Below are 27071 nucleotides of genomic sequence, written 5' to 3'. Positions count from 1 at the left end.
CATGTTGACCTTTTCCCATGTCGACCTAATGACTGTCGACCATCATGCTGTAGACCAAATGATCCCAACCCGAGCAGAATTCTTACCGATTGAGCATTGTTCTCATTTTTTTTATAGAAGCTAAAACAGCAATGACGGGCTAAATGTAAGAGCCCACATATTTGTGTGAGTTTTTTTAATGTAGCAATCATTTAAAAGGCAAAACCAAAGGTGCCCATACACGTTGCGATAAACAGCATGCAATGTGACGCATTATCGGGCGGATCGCATCGGATCGCACACGTGCGTTTTGCATGTGATTTGCATGCGATGTGATGCGATCCGTGGGAAGTACAAAAGTATGTGCAGCACGTGCTTTTTGTACTGTGCGATGCGATGCCCGCGGGAGTGCGCATCGCATCACATCGCATTGCACGCTGTTTATCGCAACGTGTATGGGCACCTTAACCTCGGAGGCTATTACATTTAGCCCTACATGTCATACTTACAAAAACATTTTGACAATCTTTTTGTTCAGATATAAAAAAAAATTTAAAGACATTTGAAAAGGTATAGTAATGTAATGCATATGAAAATCGGCGCCACAAGAATTGCTTTGGATTCCATAGTATATTCCAGATTGTTATTATTAAATCAATCAAAAACAGATGTATTGCTTATTATTACTTCTTATAGTACAAATGCTGAAATTCAGTATCTACCTGGACACGGGTCACATCTGTAGCTGGATATGAAATAGCAATTTAGCAGCTCAGTCCATTACTGTAAATGTATGTAAGTTTAGGCACTTCACAGAGACACATGTAGGATACAATTTAGAACAAAGGAGCGGGAAAGCTCTTAGCAGTGCATAAGGATCTAGATCAGCTCTTTTGCCTTTTTTGAGGTATTTTAACAGTATTATAGTATTAGGAAGGCATTAAATGCAAATGCATACATTTTCTCTTCTTACAAATGAATATAAAGTAACTCAACTAGAGCTGTAGACATACTGTTATGTCATTGAATTGATACTCCATACACCCAGCAAGGTACAGAGAAAGAGTTAATGTTTAGCTGTAAGTTGCATCTGCATATTCCTGTACCCTAAAGGTAACTGGATGGATCACAGTCTAGGTCAACAGTCAATAGGTCGACATGCACAAGTTCAATGTTGACAAAAGGTTAACGCCGTCAAAAGGTCAACATGGTTGACATATGAAAAGGTCAAAAGGAGTTTTTCACAATTTTTTTAAAGGTTTTTTTGTATTCTTTTCATGCTTTACCATCCACATGGCTCCGATTGAGAATGGTAAAGTGTGCCAAGCACAGTAGTAGCAGGCCAAGGCACTTGCCCCAAAAGATGGCGAGCGAAGTGAGCCACATGTGGGTACGCACTACATTAGTTGTGTTTTGATGATTACATCAGAATACCTCCTGTAAAAGCACACCTACATTTTTATGTGTCAACCGTTTCCATGTTGAGCTTTTGCTTGTGCAGACCTTTTGTCATGGTCGATCTAATGCATGTCAATCCTTTGCGGTCAACTTATTGACTGTCTACCTAGACATTGCCTGTGAGCATTGTAAATGAATATGTAGCCTATTTTTGGTCGCAACAAGCAGTGGTGCTAAGGGGAGGTTACTCTTTGCCACAATAAAGCCTTTTTTAAAGTCTATTAATGAGTGCCCTCTGTAGCTCTTATGCTATAATGTCTGGATATTATTTGGGATACTGAATCATAATTCCTCTAGTTGTGCACCCTGGCTATTGCTGAACCTAGATGTGAGTGCTGATTCCAATATACAGTATATACTGTGTATATATAGGTAGCACTGAGGCGCGGCACTCTCAGCAATAATAACGACGTTCAACAAGCAGGTAATTTAAGGCAACATTTCAATGCCGTTTATTGGCATTATCAGGCTCAAAAGACAAACAAAGCGTACATACCACACCATGTGCAAATGACAGACGCTGTGTGGTAGAGAGAGGTGGAAATACTGCCCTCCCGCAAATGTATTGCCACATCCAAGAAATTAATGGTGTGTTGGTCACTAGTCATGGTGAGTTTAACGGGGCTAACTCCTCTATTGTGTCATTCCACATGGTCAATTAACACTGCTACAGACCTGTCCATATAATGAGCAGGTCGTCAATATATCTTAGGTAGAGGAAAATCTTGGCTGCAATCTCAGGGTCATTAAAAAAGATGGATTGTTCAACATAGAACATGTATATGTTGGCATACGTCGGTGCAATGTTAGACCCCATCGAGCAGCCATTGAGCTGCAACCAAAAATTTCTGTCATGCAACAAATTGTTTTTGGTGAGAACAAATTTCAGCAGAGACCAAGAACTTAATGTCAGGACCAATAAAATCACTTTGGTGTTGTAGGAAAGATTCAACAGCCATCAACCCATCTTGATGTGGGATGATGGTGTTTCACGCTCTTAACGTCTAATGTAACCAACCACACTTCATCAGTAAGATGGGGTAAAACCTGCAATTTCTGTAGAAGTGTGGTAGTATCTAACAGATATCTTTCATGTCTCCGGATGAAAGGCTGGAGAAAAGGGTCCAAGTAAACAGAGATATATTGGGATAAAGATCCCCTTGCTACTATAATGGGCCTTTCCGGGAGGCTCCACCATAGACTTTTTGTTGGAATACTATATATCACAGGGATCACCGGAAACTGTGGGACCAATGTATCCATGAGGGATTGGTCAATAATTGTCCGAGTGACTGCGTCCTTGAGTAGGTGGACCAATTGGGAACGAAATTTGCCAGCGTGAGCACGGGGCTTTGTACTTGTTGAAATCCATCACCACCAAAGCTCCTCCTTTATCAGCAGGTCTAAATATTAACCCAAAATCTCTCATCTGATGTCAAATTCGAGTGCTGAATATGAGATTTAGATAGTTGTTCTTCAACTTGTTCACCCAATAAACGGGTAAAAGTTTTTATGGATGGGTTACTCAATTTAGGATCAACGTTGAGCGTGGTTGTAGCTTGCGAAGTTTAGCAGGTATAGGTTAGGATGTACATGAGATACAGGAGGATTTTTTGTGAAAAATTATTTCAATTTCAGCTGTCGACTAAGGGTATACTTTTCCACTTGCCAATCGAGTGGGTCCAGCTTGGTGGAAGGAACATAGGACAAACCCTTAGATAAAACTTTGATTTCATTGTCAGAAAGCTGGTATGATGATAGGTTGACAACTAGATTTTGGTTGGAATTGGAGGCTTTCTTCCAGTTGTTCTGCCTTACCCATTGGCACCCCCTTTGAGTGTACCTTCGGTGCCTTCTAGGTTTCTCAGGCAGGTGGTTACTCCTAAAGGGCCAGTGGGCTGTCGTCAACCACATCCCCGTTCTCGTCTTATGTATATATATGTGTATATATATATATATATAAACTATGTACTGTCACATGCACTATCATACAGTAGTAATCTGCTCCACAACTGGCACATACACACTCCCGCAACACCACCATCACCTCACCGGCCCCAACAGCGCCATTAACACAGTAGTTACTCTATCCTGGTCTGACCCAGACACAGTATGCAGAGGAATGACTACAGCTACTGTAAGCACAGAAGCAGCAGGTAGGGCCACAGAGATCCCGGTAAGATCTGGGAGTGGCCTAATCACTTATCACTTTTAAAAATGCAAGAAAAAAACCCTCTACTATGCAGCAGGCACCCTTTGAGCTGAACCGACAGAGAGGGAGCACAGGATCAGTCCAGTGGGTCATTATGCGACAACTATATGAGACTTCTTCTTTTGTGTGGTCTCCGATGGGAAAGAGGGGCCCACAGTAAATTATCGGGTGTCAGAACATCTTCTGGCTCCTGAAGAAGTATAGGGATTACATTAGCAATACCTTTATTCCTAACACACAGCAGGGATGGGTTTCTTACAGTGTATCTTTACAGATCCCATCCCAACAATGATTAATTACTTATTGCTGCAAATAAGAACAAACAATTAATACATATGCCCATAGCTGATTAGGCAGGTCAGCTAAAGCCATCAGTAAAGACTCCTGCGATTGATCCAAAGCTATATAAAATGTAATGTGCATGGAGTTTTATACTGCCTTTGCTTTTCTGTATACGTGCTTTGCAGTAACAGGCTTAGCTCTGTTATGTGGTGATACAAGAGGAATGCATTATTTTACCTAATGTCTGTTTTTTTTTCCATTTATTTTCAGATAACCTTTTTTATGCTGCTGTCTGCTGTGTGTGTCATGCTCAACTTGGCGGGTTCCATTCTGTCCTGTCAAAATGCTCAACTAGTCAGTTCTCTTGAAGGCTGTCGACTGGTAAGTACCTGCCGAGTAACCCATATTGACCTGAATATTGGATATATTTCCTGCACTATTAACTTTGAAGCTGGAGATAGAGTTGAAATATAGCAGTACTGGAAAACCTTGCAGTTTGTTTATTATTATTATAATAAAGAGGCATAGAATAAAACATTTTCTTTCAGTAATAAAGCAATAAAGAATAATAAATAAATCTAAGTATAATAATATATACAATATAATAAAATATAAGTATAATAAAGTAATAAAATATAAGCATAGGGTAAAACATTTTCTTTCAGTAATAAAGCATAACAGTCAACATTTTAATAGTTTACTTTACAACTGATGATGAATTTGCCAAAGTTAAAATGATATTCTAAAGCTCTGTACACACTGGTCAAACAAGATAACGCATACATACTGAACAATTGGGGCAGATGTATTAAGCCTTAACAAGAGATAAATGCAAGGGTGATAAAGTCATCTAGTGTATACAGGGCTTTATATAATTATATATATATATATATATATATATATATATATATATATATTACATATACACATATACTGTATATAACCCTGTATTTTAAGGACCAGCAATGGGCTTTTGGAGCTGGCCCTGGTTTCCAAAATACGGGGGTACATAAAGAGTGGGGGTCCCCTATATATTAGAAACCAGCACTAGGCTATTGAGCCGGCCCTGGTTGCCAAAACATAGGGAACCAAATGAGTTGGGGTCTACTGTTTTTTAGGGACCAGCACTAGGCTTCATTAGCAGGGGGTGTAATGCCATCGCCAGGGGACACATTTGATGGGCTCCCGTGGCCAAAAAATTACCCACCCAAACTAGTCAGCCCAGGCAGGGAGTTCTTGAGGAAGTGGGGACCCCCAAAATAAAGGGGTCCCCCCTCTCCAAGGCACCCCTGGCCTGGGCTGAAGTCCGGGGCTATCCCCTGCATTTCTGGGTGGTGAGTGCGGGATTGAGAGCTGGTTTAAAAATGTTATATTGTCCTTTACAGTTTGACTACAGGTATCAGCAAGCTTGTCCCACATGCTGGTACTACGGAGAACCACAAGTACCAGCATATGGGGCATTAAAGGACCTCTGGTAGCTATAGCCCCCAGTAAAGGAAATATTAAAATAAAAACACAAACATGTTTTTTAAAATATTTTATTAAACTGCATCATCTCACAATTTTTTTTACACAGTTTCAATGCCACCAATGCCCAATACCCTGCAGCCTATGTCCTCTAACGCTGCTGCCCATGCCATCTACCCCTGCCGCTGATGCCTGCTAGCCCCACCGCCAATGTCCTCTACCCCCGCAGCCGATGCCCACTACGGTAACAGGTATTGGTGGCGGGGGTCAGACTGACACTGAGCAGCAGTGACAAGCAGCAGATAAAGGCTGTCAGTGTGTGACAGACTGATCCGCTGTCTTATCAAATCTGTTTCAGTGACAGAGGCATTATTTGTATGTGGGCTGAAGGCACTTTTCAGCCTCTTTTTCTGCCCGTGATTAGCCCCAGCGTCGTTACTGACAGTTTTCAATTGTCAGTGGGAGGCACAGCTCCCGCTGCCTCCCAGCCTCCCACAGAGTGTCCCACATAGTACACTGCTCAAAAAAAATAAAGGGAACGCTAACATACTGTAACACTTCTTAGATCTGAATGAATTAAATATTCTTATTAAATACTTTGTTCTTACATAGTTGAATGTGCTGACAACAAAATCACACAAAAATCAATTGAAATCAAATTTATTAACCCATGGAGGTCTGGAATTGGAGTCACACTCAAAATTAAAGTGAAAAAACACACTACAGGCTCATCCAACTTTGATGTAATGTCCTTAAAACAAGTCAAAACGAGGCTCAGTAGTGTGTGTGTCCTCCACATGCCTTTATGACCTCCCTACAACACCTGGGCATGCTCCTGATGAAGTGGCGGATGGTCTCCTGAGGGATCTCCTCCCAGACCTGGACTAAAGCATCCGCCAAATCCTGGACAGTCTGTGGTGCAACGTGGTGTTGGTGGATGGAGCAAGATATGATGTCCCAGATGTGCTCAATTAGATTCAGGTCTGGGGAACAGGCGGGCCAGTCCATAGCATCAATGCCTTTGTCTTGCAGGAACTGCTGACACACTCCAGCCACATGAGGTGTAGCACTGTCTTGCATTAGGAGGAACCAAGGGGCCAACCGCACTAGCATATGGTCTCACAAGGGGTCTGAGGATTTCGGTACCTAATAACAGTCATGCTACCTCTGGTGAGCACACGGAGGGCTGTGTGGCCCCCCAAAGAAATGTCACATGTGCTCAGTGTGAACCTGCTTTCATCTGTGAAGAGCACAGGGTGCCAGTGGCGAATTTGCCAATCTTGGTGTTCTCTGGCAAATGCCGAACGTCCTTCACGGTTTTGGGCTGTAAGCAACTCCTTTATCGGGGGTGTCTTGCTAATTGCCTATAATTTACACCTGTTATCTATTCCATTTGCACAACAGCATGCAAAATTGATAGTCAATCAGTGCTGCTTCCTAAGTGGACAGTTTGATTTCACAGAAGTGTGATTGACTTGGAGTTACATTGTGTTGTTTAAAAGTTCCCTTTATTTTTTTGAGCAGTGTATATTCAAAAAAATCAAATAAGATATTCATTACACAGTATATGTGTTTTTTTAATCGTTTATGACAGGGGGAGGCACTGCTCCCCTGCATCCCCTGTCTGCATGTCTCTGCAGAGTGTACACTCAGAGCTAGTCATGTGCTTATCATGGGAAGTAATTAAATAGCTCTGTGCACTTATCCCAGGAGCTAAAACACAGAGGTTCTGTAAGTACTAAGAAAAGCCGTTTTGAGCGATTTTCCTAGTGTGTATGGCCCAGCACTGCCCCACTAGTGATGATGTGCGCTCCTGCATCATCGCTAGCCAGGTGGTTCATCTGCTGGTATTACCAGCAGATGTAGCGATGATGGATGGTTTATCATCCATCATCGCTGTGTGTGTATGCTGCCGGGCTGAAAGATTTGCCACTTTCAGCCCGACACCCCGCTGCCCCCCTCCCTGCCCCGCCTGTCATACTCACCCTGTCCGGGTGCCACTGCGGCGGCTCCACACAGCCCTACTCACCCGCCCGGGAAGTGGCAGGACTCCCTGCCTGCTTGCCCCACCCCACCTGACCTGCTCATCACGGAGCACTTCTCCCCCAGGCTGCACGGCAACACTCTCTGCTCACCCCCCCCCCCCCCCCGCTTAACACGGAGCAGGGAGTACTGCTGGCCACCAATGTTTAATGTTTAAGGCATAATAAATACATTGCTGGCATATGCCAGCAATGTATATATGACTGGCACCACTGGCCACCAATGTAATGTTACTTATAAGCCAGTAATACATATATACAGTGCTGGCACAAGCTGTAACCCCCATCGCTGCACCTATCGCTGATGAAAAGGAGATACTGAGCAATATGATTGCTGAGCAATATATCGCTAGCAATATATTGCCAGCAATCAAATTGATCTGTGTGTACACACCTTTACTGGCACCACTGGGCACCAACGATTATAAATTGGCTTGTAATATTGTATATACATTGCTGGCACAGGCCAGCAATGTATACTGTATATTATGGGCACCACTGCCCACCAGGGGTTAAAGTGAGCCTGAACGGGGTGGAACTGAGTTCCGTCAGTTTCATTTTGGAGGCGGAACGGTTCCGCCTCCGCACTCCATCTACATCGCCAAAGGTGACAACTGGGCAGAGCAGTGGGAAATCCGGATGTTTTAGAGCAGGTCCGTCCGTCTGTAGCGCAGCTATTTTTAAAAGATGCGCCTACTCATGACTTGGCAGCTCGTGGGATGGCAATAAATCAGGAGCTGCCGGGCCACGAGCACCGATTGGCTCGCGAGTCGGCGAGTCATTTGAAATAGCCACACCACGGACAGATGGACCTGCTCTGAGACATCCGGGTTTCCCATCGCTCTGCCCTGCTGTCTCCTTTCCCACACAGTGCAGAGCACACAGTAACTTCCCCTGGCAATGGGCACATTGCCGCTGGCAGTGGGCATGTTACCTCTGGCACTGAGAATATAATACTTGGCAATGAGCATGTATGTAAGAAGCAGTTATGTGGCATACAAAATGGGCATTACCGTGTTTGGGATATTGTGTAATGGGCATTACCATGTTTGGCATATTGTATACTGGGCATTACGGTGTGGCATAATGTGTAATTGGCATGGGGTGGTATTATGTGGCCCACATTATTCTTTTAATGGGTGTGTTGGACAGACCAGAAATGTAAAGCATGCAGGGAGTTGCCAAACACCCTAGCACCCACCCTGGCTGTGACAGAAATGCACTGAATAAAATGGCCGCTGTTCCCACCTTTGCAATTCAAAGCCTGCCCATTATGTAAATAGCCTTTTATATGAAAGATTTTCAGCAAAGTCTTTCGCTTCCTGAAAATCTCTTGCTCTTTGGGGAAAATAGCTCAGTGTGTATGCACTGCTTTGGTAACAGATATATATCAGAGATTTTGGCAAAGTCTTTTGAAATTAAAATCTTCTAGTGTGTATGGACCTATCGCTCATTGGATTTGATAGTTTAGTGCTAGCCACAGTATGTGGAACCTTTTTCCTATATTCCAGTTTATATATTTTACCTGGTGAGTTTAACTGAAATAAATCATGAAGCACCTTAAAGACAGTGGTGTGATGCATCTGGTCATGTCTTTCTTGGATACCATGGACAAAGACTAGAGAAACCACAAAATGTTTTTTTTTTTTTTTTTATGAGTAATGTGATACATTTTCAAAGTGTCATAAAAAAATAAATTGTCCTGAAAATGTTAAACTTGTTAGGATAATTCATATACCTTTAGCTGACAGGAATTACAGAAAGAGCTTATGTAACACAAAAGGCAACAAATTAACAACAGAATATAATAACATGCCTACCAACAGAAACACAATAGCAGGCCCCTTGTGAGCAAACTGGGAGAAATTGGCTGCATTGTACTACAACAACTCTGTCCAATAGATAAATGAGGTAAGAGACCCCGGGCCCCGGTGATTTATATTTAGCCAAAGTGTTTTGGCCGGACACCAACAGTTGGCCATCCCTCTGTAGTGTCGCTCTAATTTCTTTTGCTATTACTTAAATTATTTAAAACATAAAAAAGTTCTATTACCAATAGAACATTCAGTTTACTGCACATCTGAAATAAATTCTATATGTTCTGTACAGTGGGACATTAGTATACTACAGTATTTGCTGATTGAAATTGTATTGTGTACATTTAGTAGTAGATACAGACAGATAGAATATCTATATAAACTGGTGTGGAGTGTGTGTGTGTGGAGTGTGTGTGTGTGTGTGTGTGTGTGTGTGTGTGTGATATATGGTTTCCACTGTTCCAGGTTCCCCAAGCTGGCATTTTGACTGCCAGCATCATAACTGCTTCCACCTTACATTGTAAGGTGCATACTCATTGGGCCAGGACCTGTGGGTCTGTGGGGGCCCTGGACAACAAAATTGTGGTAGGTGGTACATGGGCAGTGGAAATCCGTGCAGTGCCGCAGCAGGAATCCATGCAGCAGGGGGGGGGGACCTGTAGTGCCCAGCTGGCGGACCCCTGACCGCCCCGAGCTGCCCGATTCGACGCCTGTCACCCACCCACCACCGCCTCAGCAGTGCTCATGTGGGGGCCCCTGATGTGTGGGGGCCCCAGTGTGACTGCCCCTGTCGCCCCGTACTTAATCTGACCCTGCATTGGGCGATATAATGAACAAAATCACTAATTTTGGCCCCTCTGAGTGATATTGTTTATAATATTACCCAGTGTATGCAATGAACGATGAACAATGCATGCTCCTGCGGGTCATTGATAATCCGCCCCCCCCCCCCTTTTCATCTGTACACATAACTAAATTTTTGTCTATATCGTCAATAACTGCATGTAGGGAGCAGGGACCTGGTAAAGTCACTGTACAATATTGGAAACAATATCATTATGGCCCTTATTCTGATCGGTGCGGCCGGATCCAATTATGCGGCCAGGACCGTGCGTGCGAAACCCCGCCTTCCATACGGATCGCCAACTCCGTCCGTACGCGGTAAGAAGCTGGCCGAACGGACCGCACGTGTATTTTTCACGGAATACGCCTCCTCCATCTCAGGGAACCTCCCCCATCATTCGATGGTCTCAGACCATCGAATGCAGGACCGAGTGGTCCACCAGCTCCCGCAACCTCAGACCACACGGACATTTTTCCGTGCAAAAGCAGGGATCTGGGCGGGCAACTGACATCCGGCGATGTCATATGTCCGCCCCCTACATGTGCGTCACAGCCGCATTACCATACGTACGCCCAGCGTTTGCATGGGAACGCCCATGAAACACGGGGCGTATGCATATGGTAATGAGCCCAAATAGCCCTTCACGCCCCTCTCCACCCCCTGTTCGGAGTGTTCACATATCATGCGGGATTTGGCTGTACGCCCCGCTCGCACATGCGCAGAGACCCCTCTGCACATGCGCAGACACAAAACATCGGCGGGCCGAACGCACGCGGATATATCCGCACCGACCAGAATAAGGGCCTAAGTGTTTTTGCTCAATATTGTTTCAAGGTAGATACAGTGGTTGACTATATCACCCATGGAGCAAATCGTCAACTGTGTATGGGTCTTAACACATCATACTCCATCCCTCCCCAGTATTACACCCAATACACACAGCACCATAGTACATTCTACACAGCACCACCCATATTTTATCCAGTACACACAGCACCTCAATATCTCATTCAGTACACAGCACAATATTACATTATACACCCCCCATATTACATTATACACTGCCACGCCCCATACTTCATCCAGTACATACACCGCCATAGTACATTATACACAGCCAGACCCCTATATTACATCCAGTACACAAAACACCATAGTGCTTTATACACAGCCAGTGTTCTCCATTGTCCTGCATGCACAGTACAGATGTTGTAGGATTTTGCTGGCAATGTGCACATTGTCAATGACATACAGCCTAAACACTGGAAGATACGAACATTTTGTTGTTCCGACCCATCAAAAATAAGCAAAAATTGTTAAAATATCATCTAGTGTGTATCTAGCTTTACTGTGTAAAAACATGAGTGAATAAATAAAATAATTCCCTTTCTTAAAAAAATCTGACCAGCACCAATGATCACTTTTAATACAAAACTATTGTTTTTGTAAAGAGCATTAATCTCATAATTCAAGATACAAATTCTTTGTTAACTCGGATATCTGTATCTGCCAATCTAAAAACAAATAAATGTAATATAAAGTATCCTTGCATGCGGACCTTCAATTTTTCATTATCTTTTTTGTTTCCACTTAATCAGCTGCGTGCTGTTTTCAATTTCTGTCCTTTCTATTTCACATCTATTTCACATCTCTTGGTATTCCCTTTATTGCAGCTGATGAATCCAATTTCATTTAACGTTAGTAGTCATGATATATCATGCATAAAATAGTTCATTTAAATTCACAATATTCAATAATACCATGAATTGCAATCCAACTTGAGCCTAGTGTAGTCCTCTCTGTTAGAGCACCAGGAGCTGTTTAAACCATGGCAATTTAAACCAGGTCTTGACCTCCACTTAATCTCTCTGTAAAATATGCATTTCAATGCGACAGACTATTTGCAGCTGTCAGGAATCATTTGCAATTAGCTTAATAAGAAAAACACCAAACAAAACAGATTCATCTCACTGGACATGCTCGTCATGTTCATCTTGTATAGTTTAACACCCATCAAACTAACAGCTATTAAAATATGTTCTGGTGAAAAGTAGAATCATATAAAGGAAAACTTGAAGATTTTTTTTTAACTGTTCGGTTGATGCTATGGGCCTTATTCTGCATGGTGCGGTCCGTTCCGTCTTCTTTCGGAGGGCGCTTTTTAGCCATCTGCGCATGCGTAGGCAATGCAGTAGTGTCTCCACACTCGTTCTCGCCAATACCGTCTAGAAATGTGCACCGAACTTCCTCTGGAAATATGGGCATAACATGGGCGTCATGTGGGCGTACACAAGGGCGTGGTTTCAAAGTGGGGAAAACTGGGCGTAAATCTGGGCGTACACGTGGGAGTGCACGAACAGTGGTAGGCGTGCATTCGGACAGGACACCGACTGCAAGGGAACCAACACAGCAGAAATCTGCGGAGTCCATAAGCAAGTTTCAGTTTTCGGAGAGCACTGGTTCATGCGTTAGGCATTCGGATCGCCCAATTAGTACGCCCGCACCTTAAGCACTCGCAGCTGACCACAATACAATCCACTCCTCTAGTCATTAGTGATTAATTACACTCTTTTCACAGGTTCAATTCAAATAACATTAGCCAGTATGCATAATTATGTACACACACACACACTGTGTTTATAACTGTAGGTATTTGACATTTATTATGTGTTAATCACAATTTGCACATTTTCAAAGATTGACGTGCAATTAATATGTAGTATGCATACATAAAACATAGGTAAAGGGGCAACAATGAAGTAATACCACTTAACATGATGTAAGGGTTAACCTAAAGTGCAAGTAATATGTTTAATTATCAATTAGGAATTAATTGATTACATTTAAAATTAATCTATGTGTTATGAGGTTGCCTAATTGGATAAGTGTGTTATGTTGCAGAAGCATGAGTTCCGAATAGATTAGTGAGGATTGCGGAAATACTCCAACTCGGTGCGTACGGTCAGCTTCCCATCCGTTCAGACGCAGTAAGACTGTGCAGAATCTTTGTGTTCCCACCGCACACGCACGTTTGGATGTAGTCCAAAGACACTCCCTCTTCTTAGCCAGTCCGTCCAAAGGGATGCGGATGACCTGTGGGTGTGTGTTCTTAGAATGTCCGCCGTGCGGTGGCGTTCGGTCATTTCTGAAAGAAGACGGAACGGACTGCAATAACCAGAATAAGGCCCTATGTGCAGTATACTACTATTGACAGATGTAAAAGCTTGTGCACAATATAAGTGTATTGCCATATTTAAACAAAAGTACAGATATAAACAATATGGGTCATATTATTTATCAACAAGTAAAATTATTGCTATCACTCATTATGAATGATAAACAGCGCCCCAGCCAATCAGCTCCTAACTGTCATGTGTAAACAGTAAGGCGCTGATTGGCTGGAGTATCATTTTGTAACAAGTGATAACAAAAATGTCACTCATTGCTACTGCTACCCCATAGTTTTTGGTGGAGAACACTTTTTTTTTATCTTGAAAACATTGGTGTGAATATTACATTTTATGTTTCTCAAACCTTTGTTTTCTGTTTCTCATGCTTGACAATTTTCAAACCCAGCCTGTGACATGGCAGGAAGGAGCTGATTGACTGGCTGTTTATCACTCTCCGTTTTATCACTTTTGAAGTTAGTGCATCTTGGCCCTTATCTTTTAGTTAGTAAAACAAGACATTTTTTCCCTCAGCACACTGAGCAATGCTAGTAACCAATCTAGAACACTACATGATAATAGGATTCAGAGATATTGGTTACATATACCTGCGCAGGTGTATGCTATGCCCCCAAGCCGCGTCAAGGCTTCTCTGTATATTGGGGGTCCCTAGCGCTATATCTAGGTGCAGGGTGCGGCACCCCAAAAAACCATCATAAGCTGGGAAGCCCAGTGCGGCATGCCAGTGATATACTAAGTGTTAATAATTAGTGATAGGAAGCCGAAGCTATATAAAAAGAGAGAGATAAATGAATGTAATTAAAATAGAATAGAGATAGTGTTCGTGAGGGAAAAGTGTTAATAGAATGTAAGGGCATACCGCACTAAAGCCACCCAGCCCATCCAGTCCAGGAGCACCGCACCGCACACAACCGTTACCCTAAATTGGGTCTACGATTAACCAGCAAGGAGCCACATGATAATGGCTCCTTACTTGATATATCCAAACTAAGAGCTACCTACCTTGGAGCAACCCCAGACTACTCCATGTGGCATATCAGGACCCACATCTCCTCCTAATATGGGCTCCCTTCTGCCTCTAACAACATACATACAGATAGTGGTAGATGCTCAATTAGTTCAGTAGCATGCTACTGAACTAATTGAGCATCTACCACTATCTGCCATTATCTTTTAGTCCTATCTTCAGCTCAAAGCCACCCAGTGTGTATGCCCCAGCGATGAGCATCATCACTGGGAAAGCCGCTCATCTGCTGGTATTAACAGCAGATGAGCGGCGTTGAGGATGGCTTTGCATAGCGCTGCGCTATGCAAAGCCCCCCTCCGTCGGCGCCCGGCAGGGGGAAAGCACTCACTGTGTATGCACTGAGCGGCTTTCCTCGCAGCGATGACCATACACCTTTAGGTGTACATTTACTGAAGATGGGATGCAACCACTCAGATTATTATATTTATTATCTTCTTTAGAATGTAAGCTTTTACAAGCAGGACCCTCATCTCTCTTCTGCCCTTTCTTATTTTACCTAAACCATCTCCATGCTTCCTTCGTTGGCCCAAAGTGCCCATACACGTGTTATCTGTACTTTTTGTATTACTGTATGTGATGTTCTACAGCAGCATGCTTTTTGCACTAGATGCAATGCAATCTAGTACAAAAAGTACAGGCTGCACATACTTTTTGTGCTGTGTGATGTAAAGGGCGCGGGAGCGCACACCGCAGGGGGAAAACACTCTGTGTATAGGCACATTAAGTCACCGTTTTCTTGTTTTTGTTTACTTGTTTATAAACTCTGTAACTGGGTCGCTGTGGATCCCTTGTTGCACTATATATATAAATAAATTATAATAATAACAATGGAAGGTACTAAATTAATAAAGCTGGCCATACATCTACAGATTTATTGTCAAATCTGGCTGGCTAGAACAAACACCTGGTAATATCTGAATGACAGTTTGGCAGTTTTCCATGAACACTATCATCGCTGTCCATACACGCTGGGCATAGTCGCTGCTCTTGACCAGGCTTGGAGTGCTGGGATTTAAGACCCGTGTTGACCCTTTCACACCACCAAAAACCCCGGGTTTTGCGGCAAATTACCGGGTTGAAAAGCTTTAACCCGGTAATTTGCGGGTGGTGTGAATGGGTCCAGCTGCCACCGGCAAATTACCCGGAACTTAAAAATGCAGGGTAATTGCCGGGTGGCTGGTGTGAAAGGGGTATTACTGAAGTTGTCATACACAGGGTGTCACCCCCTGTGTTCTAAAAGAAAGAACATAGTGTCATCAAGTACAGGAGAGAGAGCTCTAAATGTAGGTGAAAATCTAACATTTATTACTAATAATTCCATAGTAAAAGGATTAAATATTTAGCATACAGTTCCCACATACAAGAACTGGGAGATCCTAGTGACCACAATATACAGTATACTGTACATTACTACATACATACATACTACGTACATACTGAGTTCCCTACTCTCCCGCATTCAGCGGGTGTCTCCCGATTTTTGACAGTGCCTCTCGGTGCCCCGCAATCCTTTACCTACCTCCCGGGTTTTTGGGGTCCCAGATCAAAAACCTGGACTGCGCATGCCCAATATTATAGGCGGACATTTGACGTCAGGACGTGCAACGTCATGCTACTAAGAAGCCGTCCCTAGCACGTTTATTGGTACCGTTGTGCCTAGTGGCCGAGGGGGTCAAGCCCCTGTCGTCAGGACAAATAGGCGGGTGTGTAACACACCCGCCGATTCGTCTTGACGATGGGGGCTTGACCCCCGAAATGTAGACAGGCCTTTACATTATGGATTAAACCTAGTCCATGGTTTTCACCTCTATCAGTCTCCGAGTGCCTTTGTATCCACACTGTCTATATATATATATATATATATATATATATATATATATATATATAAAATGCATTTCAAGCTTGGCACTCACATACAGATGGGGCCGGGCTCATCTTTGCAGGGGATGGCGATGGCGACGCCATTCGCCATTCCCTGCTCCCGCGCCATCTGTGTGTCGGAAGGGGACGCGCGCACACGAAGTGCGCGAGCGTCCCCTTCCGACGGTGCTGCCGTCCCCTTCCGACGGTCGCCCGGTGCCCACACCGGGCGCCCGCACCCCCCCACAGCCTCCTCGGGTCCCCCCAGCCCCCCTCGAGCGGGAGGCGGACAGTATTGCGTCCGCCTCGCCCGCCGGCCGCCCGGATACTGAGACGCACGTGCGTGGGGGACGCACGCGCGTCTCAGTCAGATGGCGCGCCGTGTTGCTGGCGGATCGCCAGCAGCATGCTGCTGGCGATTCGCCAGCAAGCATAAGGCCTGCCCTATCTGTAGGTAGAGCAACCTGGCGCGGTGCCTGCCAAACCCCACAGGGACCAATATACACAGAACACTGCAGCACTCATCTCTCAAATTAATACACCTACACCAATGAATTTCTTCAACGTTTCAATCAAGCGATTGTCATCAGGAAGTACTTCCTGATGACAATCGCCTGATTGAAACATTGAAGAATTTCATTGGTGTTGGTGTATTTATTCGAACGACGAGTGCCACACTATTCTGTGTGTATATATACTATATATATATATATATATATATACTGTGTGTATGTGTGTATATATATATATATATATATAAAAATAAATAATAGAACATAATTTAAAATCTAAACATTTTTAATCATTTGTCAAAAAGATATGTGCCCTTTTTCCATGCATAGTGTTTTTATTAAGTGAAACCTCTCTCCAATATATCAAGTGAGTTGCTTTCATTTGTCAGATTGATTTCTCTGTTAATACTGTAACATAAATTGTTGCTGTGAAGATAAGAAATATTGCCATTTGATATTATCAGACACAGAAGAACAGGAAAAAACTCTGTTCTTGTATTATACATAACAACTCGTGTTTACGCAGATCAAAGGCAGCAAAAAAGGAACAGAGCCACCCACAACCCAATGTGCACTACTAGTAGCACAACACACTAAGGACCTGCCACCCGGCCAATAACACCCCCCCCCCCCCTCACTGAATCCCTGCGTTAACATACAAGGGTATGTGTAACAAAGTCTCCGCTGCAGGAGAAATCAATCGATGGTTGCCGATTTCTCCTAGCTTTGCAAATAAAAGTAATTGGAAACTAACGTCAGCCGCGCGCCCCAGCACACATCATCCCGCCCATAAAACACTGGACGACCCCTGTCCCCACCGCTGTCTGCCCCTGGCTCGTCCTGATCCTTGCGAATGGCTTGGCGACTATGCAAGTTACCGAAGCCGTTCACAAAGGGGCACTGCACATGCGCACCATATACTATTTGCATGTGCCGTCCCCCAAACATCAGAATGGCCCAGTCTGATTATACTAGAATCACACCCTAAATGCAAAAGCAGTTGTACAAAAATGCAGATGATGCATTTTGGTATAATTAATTGAGGTGCATTATCGTTTGTGAACCCTTGTAGAAAGGGGCATTAGGATAACAAAGGGGCTGGTGAGGAAGACAAATAATTACACGAGTGAAATGGGAAAAATTACAATTTATTTAAAATCACATATGTATGTACAATTGTATATACTTATGTATATGCAGGAGCGCTGGAACGTTTTTAGGTTGGGGGGGGGGGGCAAGATATAATCTCATTTTGGCGCCCCCTAAATTGCTATATTGTCCAGCACATGTCCCCACACCACTCATTTGTCCAGCACATGTCCCTATAACCCTCATATGTCCAGCACATGCCCCCACATCCCTCATCCCTCATATGCCCAGCACATGCCCCTACATCCCTCATATGTCCAGCACATGTCCCCACATCCCTCATATGTTCAGCACATGTCCCTATAACTCTCATTTGCCCAGAACATGTCCCCACACCACTCATATGCCCAGAACATCAATTGTTCACACACTCCCCATAACTTAATACATCCCCAATGTACATTAACTCAAATTGTGAGCAAGTTTAGAGATCTCCTCAACTTACTTTTTTTGTTTTGCTGCCTGGATCCCTCCCATACACAGCAGGGCAGACACGCTGGCCGCAGCAGGATGGGGTTGGAGCGCGCTGGGGACCTGGATGCTGGATGCCATGCCCATGCAATGCTCGTCGCTGAAGCAGCAGGGGGCGGGCGGCCGCGGCGTCGGACACTGTAAGTGTCAATCAAACACCGCTGGGCAGGGCGGCCGGCAGGGAGGGGACTGAGTCTGACAGGGAGGATGGATGGAGAGACCCGGCGCAGCGGCGCCAGCGCGCATAGCACTGCAGGATATGTGAGTGTAGAAAAGACCTCACACATACATCAAGACACAGACGGGCCCCGGCCGGGCTCTGGGGCCCTTCAGATCGCCGGGGCCCGTCACACATGTCACCCTTGACCCCCCCTGTCGCCGGCCCTGACAGCGCCCCCAGACAACGGTACTTTAGCGCTTCAGTAATTTTGGGGGGGCAAGCTGCCCCCTCGCCCCCCCCGTTCCGGCGCCACTGTGTATATGGGACTGGTGTTTTGTCTCCCCAGATATTATTGGGCTGCTAATATATGCGCACCTTTATCTTCAGAAAATCCCATTTGTTTTGCTCTTATGAACTCTTGTGGAACGGACAAGTCTGAAAGTGGTGTATAAGCAGGAACAAAGTATAGTACGAACATATTTATTACAAATATGTTCCATCCAAACTGTAACATACTGTAGATGCATGCAGTACAGTATGTTTCTGTTTAACCGTGGCTCGGTTGTGGGTTCTCAACCTTAAACTAGTTTTACAGTGTAAATGATTGCCGCTTTAAAAAACCTGGAGATTTCTTAACAAATATCTTACTTTCTGAATATCTCATCCTATTAAATCTCACCCTGTATGTCTAAACTTATGTGATAAATGACTGGAAATTTCCCAATGATATTACAATTAATAAATCAACTGTCTTTAAACTCTGGAACATCCTGCTGAATGGTAGGCACATCAGAACTAAAAGTTATTAACCCTAGTTGTATGCTGTCCGGCAGACCTACAGGCAGTTTGCAGTAAAATAAATTGCAACATAACATTTTGTGGATCGCAGTGTGGCCACATCGGTCTTGATTACCTGGCACCTGTAAGCAAGTACAGTAGATTCACAGTGTGGACCAGTGTCTGGGGTACCGTATTTTGTATTGGAGAATTTACAGTATTTTCTTGATGTGGTGGGCTGTTGGAATAAGCAGTGTAAGATTTTCTATAATCAACTTTAGGCTGCGACCTGCACCAGCATGCAAAATCCACTTCCTTGGCACAAGCATTGTAACATTTACTGAAGGCAGGACATTTGTGCCCTTCACTGCAGTGTTTAATGTATGCCTGTCCATTATCTTTGCCTGGTAAGCATATCTCATTAAACTTTTCATTACTGAGTGATCTTTCTGATCTTCCCCTTCCAAACAAACACGTCTGTTTTCTCAATAGGTTCAGCACCAGCTAGGTTAAGTAAGATATATGCCTGCACCTTTTTTGACTTGTCTGGGAGCACACCACAGCAGTATACCGTCTTGAACGCCATGAATCTCCAACTGTGTACTAGCAAACCAGTAGATTTTTGCTATGAAGACCTTGTACTATCAACAGCCTTGAACAGAGGTCTGTGTGCAAATCACCTCAGGAATGTGGAGAGAGCAGAAATGTGGCTTTATTAGATGTAGTCATGCTTGTTATACCCTTTGTGTAAAAAACATTTCATTATAAGTGGATGGCAATGATGCAACTATCCACATACAGCATACATCTAACAACAGTCCTCTGTGGGCTAATTCAATTGTACCATTTCTGGAAAACTAGAAGTAAAGTGATCACTTCACTTTTTTGCACTGAAGTAAAAATTACTTACAGTAGTTCCAAAAAATAATACTGAATGCTTTAATGTGGATGGTCATTCTCAGGCCGGTCATGCATTTGTTCAAAAAAGGTCTCTTTATCAGGTATCATTTATAGCTATTGCTTCTTATTGACTCAAACTGTAGTCTACCTATTTAGAAACCAAATGAAATAGCAATGAATACCAAGTTCCATCAATTAGAAAATTGCATGTTATAGAAGATCCAAATGTGTTAATTCTTTCAACTGCTATTATGTAGAGAACTTTAAAAACAGAGTTAAATTATCTAAAGGTGCATACGCACTGTACAATTTTATTAACCAATTTAGTTGTAAGACAGTTCCCTTGAACCCAGTGTCCTGGACGAAAGATGTTGACTAAGGATATTGACGACAGACGAAAGATCTAGCTACAGTTTATAGGCTTTTTTTGAAAGATATTCAAATTGAGCTGCATGCACAGTTGACAAACAACCTTGATAAACAACTTTCGAGTATGCGCATCATCATTCGTCGTTCGTCGCAAACACACTGAAAGATATTTTGACCAATTTCATTCGCAATGGCCGAAATGAACGAAATTGGTCAAAAAAGTTGGTCAAAAAAATTGTACAGTGTGTATGCACCTTTAGTCTTCAGCCCTCTCTCTACACCCCCCACCCTGATAGCAACCACCACAAAATGGGGCATATGACCGGAGTGAGGTACATCAACTGCAACTAACTTTACCCTTCATCCTTTCCTGTTACACACTGCCTCTCTGTCCTAACTCCCTGTCCCCCACTTCCTCTATCCATCATCCTCTGTATCGCCATTGCCTCCCCTGGAATCATCCACTATTCTCCCCCTGTCAACTATTTCCTGGGGTCACACACTGCCTCTTTATCTCCACTATCTCTTCCCATCACCCACTGCCTCTCCTCCATCACCCTCTCTCTCCCGCCACCCATCGTCTATCCAAAGCATCACCCTTCTCTCTGTCATACATATGATTTTGTTCTGTAAATAACATGCACACAATACTTTACCCTTGCACTGATCCATATCAGCAGCAATGTATCCATTGGCTTAGAAAGAGCAATATATATATACTGTATATATAGGTATATATACAGTATGTTAGAAGTTTATCTAACACTTTAGGCTGACTTGCACATAAAACATACACTGTGTTGATTGGTTGATTCAGTAGGAAAAGCGAATGCAGCCTGCAAGATCCCATTAGCATGCTGTCTTAAAGATGCTGGGGAGGCTTCATAATGGAGGGGGCATTAATAGTTTTTATACTGTAGTACAAAGTTTATTATTTTTTTTAACAGAACTGAAGAGGAATTGAAAATAATACCGACTGTACCAATGAAAAGAAATGCAGCTCACCAGCTAATACCTTTCTATTCTTTCCTGACATTTTCATTACTTTTAGAGCACATGACCTTGGTGTGAATCCATTTTTATTTTACTTTCATGGTTTTTATCTAAAAAAAAGTAAATATAAAAAACAGTTTTGGAATTTAGTAGTGCTTAAATAAAAATAAAAATCTCTGCAGTGGAATTTCACAATAAGGCTATATATATTTACTGATATACACAATATAAAAATAACAACAATCTGCTGTGCGCTACAAGTCTCATTACACATAATGCCCGAGTGCCTTGTGACCCGGAGGTGTTTTTCTTTCTGTGTGTCTTGTTAGTGTAAGTCCCGTCAGTGCTCCCTCTCAATCACCATTGGGACTTACACTAGCACTTACCTGTGTCATAGGGGATTCAGGTGAGCTGCCTTGTTTTTGGATCCGGTCTTAAACTGATTGATCCATATTTGCGGTGAAAGATACCTGCATGCCCCTTGAAGTTTTATATTTTTATGTTTCATGGAATAAAGCTTTTTATTAAAGAATGTTCTACTTCATGGTGATTGCATATTGATCGTGTGGAGTTGGCAGTTAAAGAAACTTTTTGAGTAATGCGAGACTGAAAGTCTTGGTATTTTTATATTTACTAGAGATTAAAGACCCAGTGACCATTATATGATGAATAAAGAAACCTTTATGTGAACGTCCCTTACTACCATTAGGTGAGTTGGTGATACCAGACATTTTTGGCAGAATCAAGAAAAGCTGATGTGACATGGCAACGAACCACTTGATTCTTCTCACAACTAGTTTCTTGAGATTAAGGAACAGTACACAGAAAAGGTTCAGAATTTACTAAGGTGAATCTGGGAGTGGACAGCGTCTGGGGACTACACACGTTGTTTTTGTTTTTTGCTTGACGTTGAGGGATTGGTGCCCCTTAGTGTGTATCCAGACTACAGTCCAGAGCGCAGGAGGCGTTGATTAATTTATGATCTTTGTGTCAACAGGGTCGGACTGGCCTAGAAAGGAGCACATGGAAAACCTTAGCGACCCCACTGTATATCCCCCTAGTGGGTCCTTCATGCTTCAGTACGACCCTGCATGATAGTGTGAAATAATGGACTGTATCACTTACTATAATGAAGGACTTACACATTTGTGTGAACTCTGTAAATAGAATGTTGCCCTTTAAGTCTAGGTCTAGTAGTGATTTTTTCCTGACTTTATTCTTGACTAGCAGCACTGGTTTATTTATAATGGGTACAGTGTGTGCAGTGCACACGGGCCCCCAGGGTCAAGGGGGGCCCACAACACACTCTCTTCACCCATTTTTTCAATACTTACCCTCTGGAGTCCTGGGTTGGAAGCAGCAGAGCTTCAGAAATCACTGGGAAAAAGGTGCAAATACACTTTCCTGGTATTTCACGCATGAACAGTAGACAATGGGACAGTGCTATTGCCCCCTAGTTACCCTAATGCCCAGTGTCTACAGTGTCTACACCAAAAGGGTCCAGATAGAGTTTACACATTCGCTCCCTTCTCTCTAGAAGAACCCCTGGCTAGCAGCGGGAGAAACTAAAATATTTAAACTTGGGGGATCAATACAATTAGGTGCAGGTTGCGAGTTGCAATTTTCTTCATAAATTCACATTGTGAATTAATTCAATTAGAAACTCTCACTGAGTAAAGTCACATCTTTCTGTTCGCACCTCACTGAGGGTAAAAGATTATAGGGTTAAAATGTAGGGACACTGTACAGAGCCCCTGTTATGATAATCTGGGGTGAACTCTTACTGGCAGGTCTGCAAGTTGATTACAGCATGAATTGTGCTTCTGTGACCAAGGTGGTGAAGCCACAGCAGCACCTGATCCTGACTCTATTACTATACCCTGAGTCGGCTGGCACCTGTGGAGGTCTTAGACTTCTCCACTAATAGCTGCCTTTCCAGTGCAGACTAGCTCCACCCCGTACTTGGATGCCACCTGATCTTTTGTGGTGACACAAAGTCCCAACCAAGTCAGGGTACTAGTAAGAGGATAAACTGACTAGACAACATTGGGATAAACAAGGATCTGCACATGAACATGGACTAGCACATGCAACCTTGTAGACAAGGACTGAACACAGGATTTGCAGCCTTTACCACTATAATGTGAATCTGTCGCAATAAACCAAATAAGAAATATAACCAAGGTATTGCAGATAGGTCTGCAACCTAACCGACACTGTCACAAGGCTAGACCAATATCTCTGGCATCTGCCATGAGACAAACAAGATACACAAATAAGACAAGTACAGTAGCATGCGGTTTGGCCTGCGCCCTAACCGCCTCTGTGACTCTGTAATGGAACAAGACCTATGGCTCCAGCTGGTGCCGTGAGAATACCAATGGCAAATTGAAATGAAAGGTGTCCAGAAGCTGGACACAGAGAAGACCTCATAAACTGGATACAATGGATCTATGACACAGGCAGGCTCTCACAGGATACTTGGCAGGTATGCTTACTGGAATACTCAGGCACAGGCTGGAACAATCTAGGACACAGCTGCTGCACTGAGGTCCTAGATCCACAAACTGGAATACACTGGACTCTGGAATAATCTCATACAGGAGTTTGCCATGAATCTCTGAGAATCTCTTGGACAGTATACTGTAAATCACAGGAGTATAACCAGCAGGTTTGAGCACTCAAGTAGCTTAGAAGCAGCCATGCCCAACACAGACTAAGGCGTGCATGGAAACATGGCAGAGTGGATCAACCAAAACCTGGGGCGAAATGTAATAGGGTGCGATTTTTTAGACTAAAAAAAAATCGCACCAAATCGCACCTTTAAAAATCGCGTTTTTTGCCGCGAATTCGCATATGTAATGAGATGCGAATTAGCGGCAAAAAAATGCGATTTGCCGCGATTTGCCGCGATTTTTAGTCATGAAAATGTGCGCATTTTCAGTCATGAAAATGTGCGCATTTTTATAAATGCGCTTTTGTGCAAAAAAAAAAAAAGTAAAAAAAAAAACGGCGTGGGGTCCCCCCTCCTAAGCATAACCAGCCCCGGGCTCATTGAGCCGGACCTGGTTCCAAAAATACGGGGGAACAAAAAGCATAGGGGTCCCCCGTATTTCTGAAACCAGCCCCGGACTCTTGGACCGGTCCTGGTTCCAAAAATACGGGGGACAAAAAATCTGGGGGTCCCCCGTATTTTGAAACCAGCACCGGGCTCCAACAGCCCGCGGTGTCATGCCACAGCCGGGGGACACTTTTTATACAAGGTCCCCCGGCCAAAACATGAGCACCGTGGCTGGTCAGCCTTGGACGGGGTACCTGGAGGAGTGGGGACCCCCCCAATAAAGGGGTCCCCCCCCCCCAGGCTTCACCCGTCCAGGGCTGAAGCCCGGGGCTGTCACCGGCGTCCGTGGCCAGTGGACGCCGGCCTGATAGGGTTAAATTCATCATACATATCATTACATTGCTTTTTACCGGCGAACTACAAGTGCCAGCAGACCTCCCCCGCATGCTGGGACTTGGAGAACCACAAGTCCCAGCATGCAGGGCATTAATGGGCCCGCTGGGACTTGTAGTCCACCTGTAAAAAGAATGTTTATAAAAAACACACACACAGAGAAGTACAAGTTTATTACACACACACACCTCAATTTTACACAGCGTTACTTACCATTCCTGGATCCAGCGCTGGTCTGGCTGCTTTACAGCCGGCTCCCCCCGAACTGACAGGCAGCGGGGAGAAGCGGCTGTCTCCGTCGCTTCTAACAGCCTCTGTAGCGCTGTCCGAGTGCTACAGAGGCTGAGAGCGTGATTGGCTGAGCTACAGTATGCGTCTCCATGGAGACGCATAGCTCAGTCCTGATTGGCTGAGCTATGCGTCTCCATGGAGACGCATACTGTAGCTCAGCCAATCACGCTCTCAGCCTCTGAAGCACTCGGACAGCGCTACAGAGGCTGTTAGAAGCGACGGAGACAGCCGCTTCTCCCCGCTGCCTGTCAGTTCGGGGGGAGCCGGCTGTAAAGCAGCCAGACCAGCGCTGGATCCAGGAATGGTAAGTAACGCTGTGTAAAATTGAGGTGTGTGTGTGTAATAAACTTGTACTTCTCTGTGTGTGTGTTTTTTATAAACATTCTTTTTACAGGTGGACTACAAGTCCCAGCGGGCCCATTAATGCCCTGCATGCTGGGACTTGTGGTTCTCCAAGTCCCAGCATGCGGGGGAGGTCTGCTGGCACTTGTAGTTCGCCGGTAAAAAGCAATGTAATGATATGTATGATGAATTTAACCCTATCAGGCCGGCGTCCACTGGCCACGGACGCCGGTGACAGCCCCGGGCTTCAGCCCTGGACGGGTGAAGCCTGGGGGGGGGGGACCCCTTTATTGGGGGGGTCCCCACTCCTCCAGGTACCCCGTCCAAGGCTGACCAGCCACGGTGCTCATGTTTTGGCCGGGGGACCTTGTATAAAAAGTGTCCCCCGGCTGTGGCATGACACCGCGGGCTGTTGGAGCCCGGTGCTGGTTTCAAAATACGGGGGACCCCCAGATTTTTTGTCCCCCGTATTTTTGGAACCAGGACCGGTCCAAGAGTCCGGGGCTGGTTTCAGAAATACGGGGGACCCCTATGCTTTTTGTTCCCCCGTATTTTTGGAACCAGGTCCGGCTCAATGAGCCCGGGGCTGGTTATGCTTAGGAGGGGGGACCCCACGCCATTTTTTTTTTATAAAAACACTTTTACACATTTTTATTAACAGAACCATGCACAGATCTCAATGATCTGTGCATGGTTCTGTCAAAATCGCCTGTCAGAACCTGGTCTATTTTTTTTGCGATTTTTGGTAACATTGACCAAAAATCGCACCCTATTACATTTGCGAGTTGTATACTTTATAATGGGAAAACATCTGGATGCGAATTGAAATGTGACTAAAAATCGCACTTAGAAAAGTGCGATTTCGCGGTAAAAAGGTGCGATTTTTTACCGCGATTTTCAACCTATTAAATGTGCGATTTTCGGAAAATGTGCGATTTCGGCCGTTTTTGACCAAAAATCGCACATGTCTAACAAATCACACCCTATTACATTTCGCCCCTGGAGTGCTGATCCAGTAACTACTAAACCCACACAGAACATGAATAACAGTGATGCGGTCGCAGCCCATGACAGCCCCTTGGATACTCCCTGCCCCCTAATGACTAATAAGGCTTTTGGAAGTTTTCAATTAACTCAATTGGGCAAATTATTACGTCATTTCCCCCCCCCCCCCCAAAAAATGGCCTGAATGTACCCCAATATCAACTTTTATAATGTACCCCAAATTTAGTGAAATAATTTATATAAGCCCAAACTAATCCCTTTTGATAAATTTTCACTTTAAAATGGCCGCAAATGACCCCACAAGCACCTTACGATTAAAAAAAAAGCATAAATCATCCATTAGGCATTTGTTGTTTTGGCATTCATCTGAAGTTTGGCATTTGTTTCAATTTGGGGTAAATATATAAAGCCAGGTACAATGCTAGCAATGCTTGCTTCCGCGGGTCGCTAGTGAGATCCCCCATCATCTGTA

General features: G+C 44.0%; 1 protein-coding gene across 1 annotated transcript in view; it reads left to right on the top strand.

Annotated features, from left to right (window-relative positions):
• ENTREP2 (endosomal transmembrane epsin interactor 2) overlaps window positions 1-27071 on the top strand; it is a 703761-nt gene that overhangs the window by 420845 nt on the left and 255845 nt on the right. The window contains exon 3 of the mRNA XM_083183776.1: window positions 4202-4312. Within this exon, the coding sequence (XP_083039902.1) occupies window positions 4202-4312 (111 nt within the window). The remainder of the gene's footprint in view (window positions 1-4201; window positions 4313-27071) is intronic.

Source organism: Crinia signifera, chromosome 4 (assembly GCF_055691185.1).
Source record: "Crinia signifera chromosome 4, ASM5569118v1, whole genome shotgun sequence".
Taxonomy (NCBI): domain Eukaryota; kingdom Metazoa; phylum Chordata; class Amphibia; order Anura; family Myobatrachidae; genus Crinia; species Crinia signifera.
The sequence above is the reverse complement of the archived record's forward strand: the minus strand, read 5'-3'. Positions and strand labels throughout refer to the sequence as shown.